Source organism: Microtus ochrogaster, chromosome 18 (genome assembly GCF_000317375.1).
Source record: "Microtus ochrogaster isolate Prairie Vole_2 chromosome 18, MicOch1.0, whole genome shotgun sequence".
In the NCBI taxonomy this organism is placed as follows: domain Eukaryota; kingdom Metazoa; phylum Chordata; class Mammalia; order Rodentia; family Cricetidae; genus Microtus; species Microtus ochrogaster.
In genome coordinates this window covers 3,569,047-3,570,745 of record NC_022020.1, presented here as the reverse complement: position 1 = coordinate 3,570,745, position 1,699 = coordinate 3,569,047, and the positions used below count along the sequence as shown (strand labels likewise).

At 38.7% G+C, this 1,699-nt stretch overlaps 1 protein-coding gene across 5 annotated transcripts in view; it reads left to right on the top strand.

The window, feature by feature from the left end:
* Positions 1-1,699, top strand: part of Usp14 (ubiquitin specific peptidase 14) — a 42,247-nt gene that overhangs the window by 23,306 nt on the left and 17,242 nt on the right. For all 5 annotated transcript variants that reach the window (XM_005355747.3, XM_005355746.3, XM_013349369.2 and 2 more), the window contains 2 exons: positions 1,151-1,231; positions 1,568-1,650. In XM_005355747.3, the coding sequence (XP_005355804.1) occupies positions 1,151-1,231; positions 1,568-1,650 (164 nt within the window). The remainder of the gene's footprint in view (positions 1-1,150; positions 1,232-1,567; positions 1,651-1,699) is intronic.

Genomic DNA, 1,699 nt, shown 5'->3' with positions numbered 1-1,699 from the left:
TGGATGCACTCATACACAGATGTGGATGCACTCACACACACATGTGGATGCACTCATACACACATGTGGATGCACTCACACACACATGTGGATGCGCTCATACAAGCACACATGTGGATGCACTCACACACGCATGTGGATGCACTCGTACACACGTGGATGCACTCACACACGCACTAAAATTTAGAAGTATCTGTAGTAGTGTAGCTCAGTTTGGAGTAAGTACAAAATCTACTGGATGAATTTTCTGAAATTCATTACTTTTTGAAAGATCTTATACCAGTTTAATTAAAGTAGTTATTTTTGTGCATGATTAAAAAACAAGGGATGGAAGGTATGGCTCAGTGGTTAAGAGTGCTTGTTGCTCTTCCAGAGTACCCAGGTTCAGTTCTTAGCTCTCAGATTAGGTGACTCAATTGTTTATAATTCCAGTTCCAGTAATGTAACACCCTCTTTAAGGTCTTTGTGGCACCCCACACATGTGGTGCACATACTCAGGGACATGTACACAGGTAAATAAATGTTTAAAGAATTTTAGAAGAATTTAAATTTCTATTTTGTGTGTGGGGCTGGGATATGAATGGCATGGTACATATATGGAGGTTAAAGGACCATGTTCAGAGGTCAGGGGTCAGTTTTCTCCTAATACCATGAGGGTTTCAAGGTTTGGCGGCAGGTGTATTTACATTACCTGTTGAGCTACCTTACCATCAGCCTCTGTATGTATAGGTGGGGTGGGTTGGGGTGGGGTAAGGGGTAGAGACAGAGTCTTGCTCTATACCCAGGCTGGCCTCCAGTTTAGATGTGTGTAGCCTCAAATTGATAGCTATTCTTCTGCCTTGGCCTTCTGAATGTTGAGAATAAGATGTGCACTACCATGTCCACTAACAAGTTTTGTTTATTTTGAGACAGGGTTTTGCTGTGTAACCCTGAGTGGCTTTGGAACTATGTTTAGATCACACAGGCTTGAATTTGTGGCTCTGCTTCCCAAGTGTGGTTGTAAGTGGGCATTGTCATGCCCAGCTCTGAATGGGTGTTTTTAAAGAAGAAAATACCTTTTTTTCTTAAGAAAACAATAATTAGTTTGAAAGAATTTTAAAGACTAAACACTGTTACAGCCAGGACAAATGTGTTCCGTTTTCCGTCACAGGATGCTAACGAGTGCTGGATACAAATGATGCGCGTGCTGCAGCAGAAGCTGGAAGCCATAGAGGATGACTCTGTTAAAGAGGTGACCAGAGACTCATGCCACTCTGTGTTTATTTTGGTTGTCTTTTTGCTTTTTCTTGGAATGGCTTTAAATAAATATAGCTCAATTGGTAGATAGCTGCCAGAATATTTTAGATGCTCAGCCTATACTTAGAATTTGATGACTAGCATTTTAGTCTACTTGTAAACATAATCTATTGATATTTATTCAACATGTTTAAGCTTTTGGTAATTATTTTGAATCATAGGATGAAATACACAAAGGACCTACATTTAAAAATTTTAAGTACGTATTAGTAAACTGAATTGTATTGAAATCTACGAAAAGTAAAACTAGAATTTTCTTTTAATTTTGCAGACAGATTCTTCTGCATCAACCGTGACACCTTCTAAAAAGAAAAGCTTAATTGATCAGTTTTTTGGTGTTGAGTTTGAAACCACGTATCCTTATTGAGCCAAGATTTGTACAGACTGTATTCAAAGTTTATAA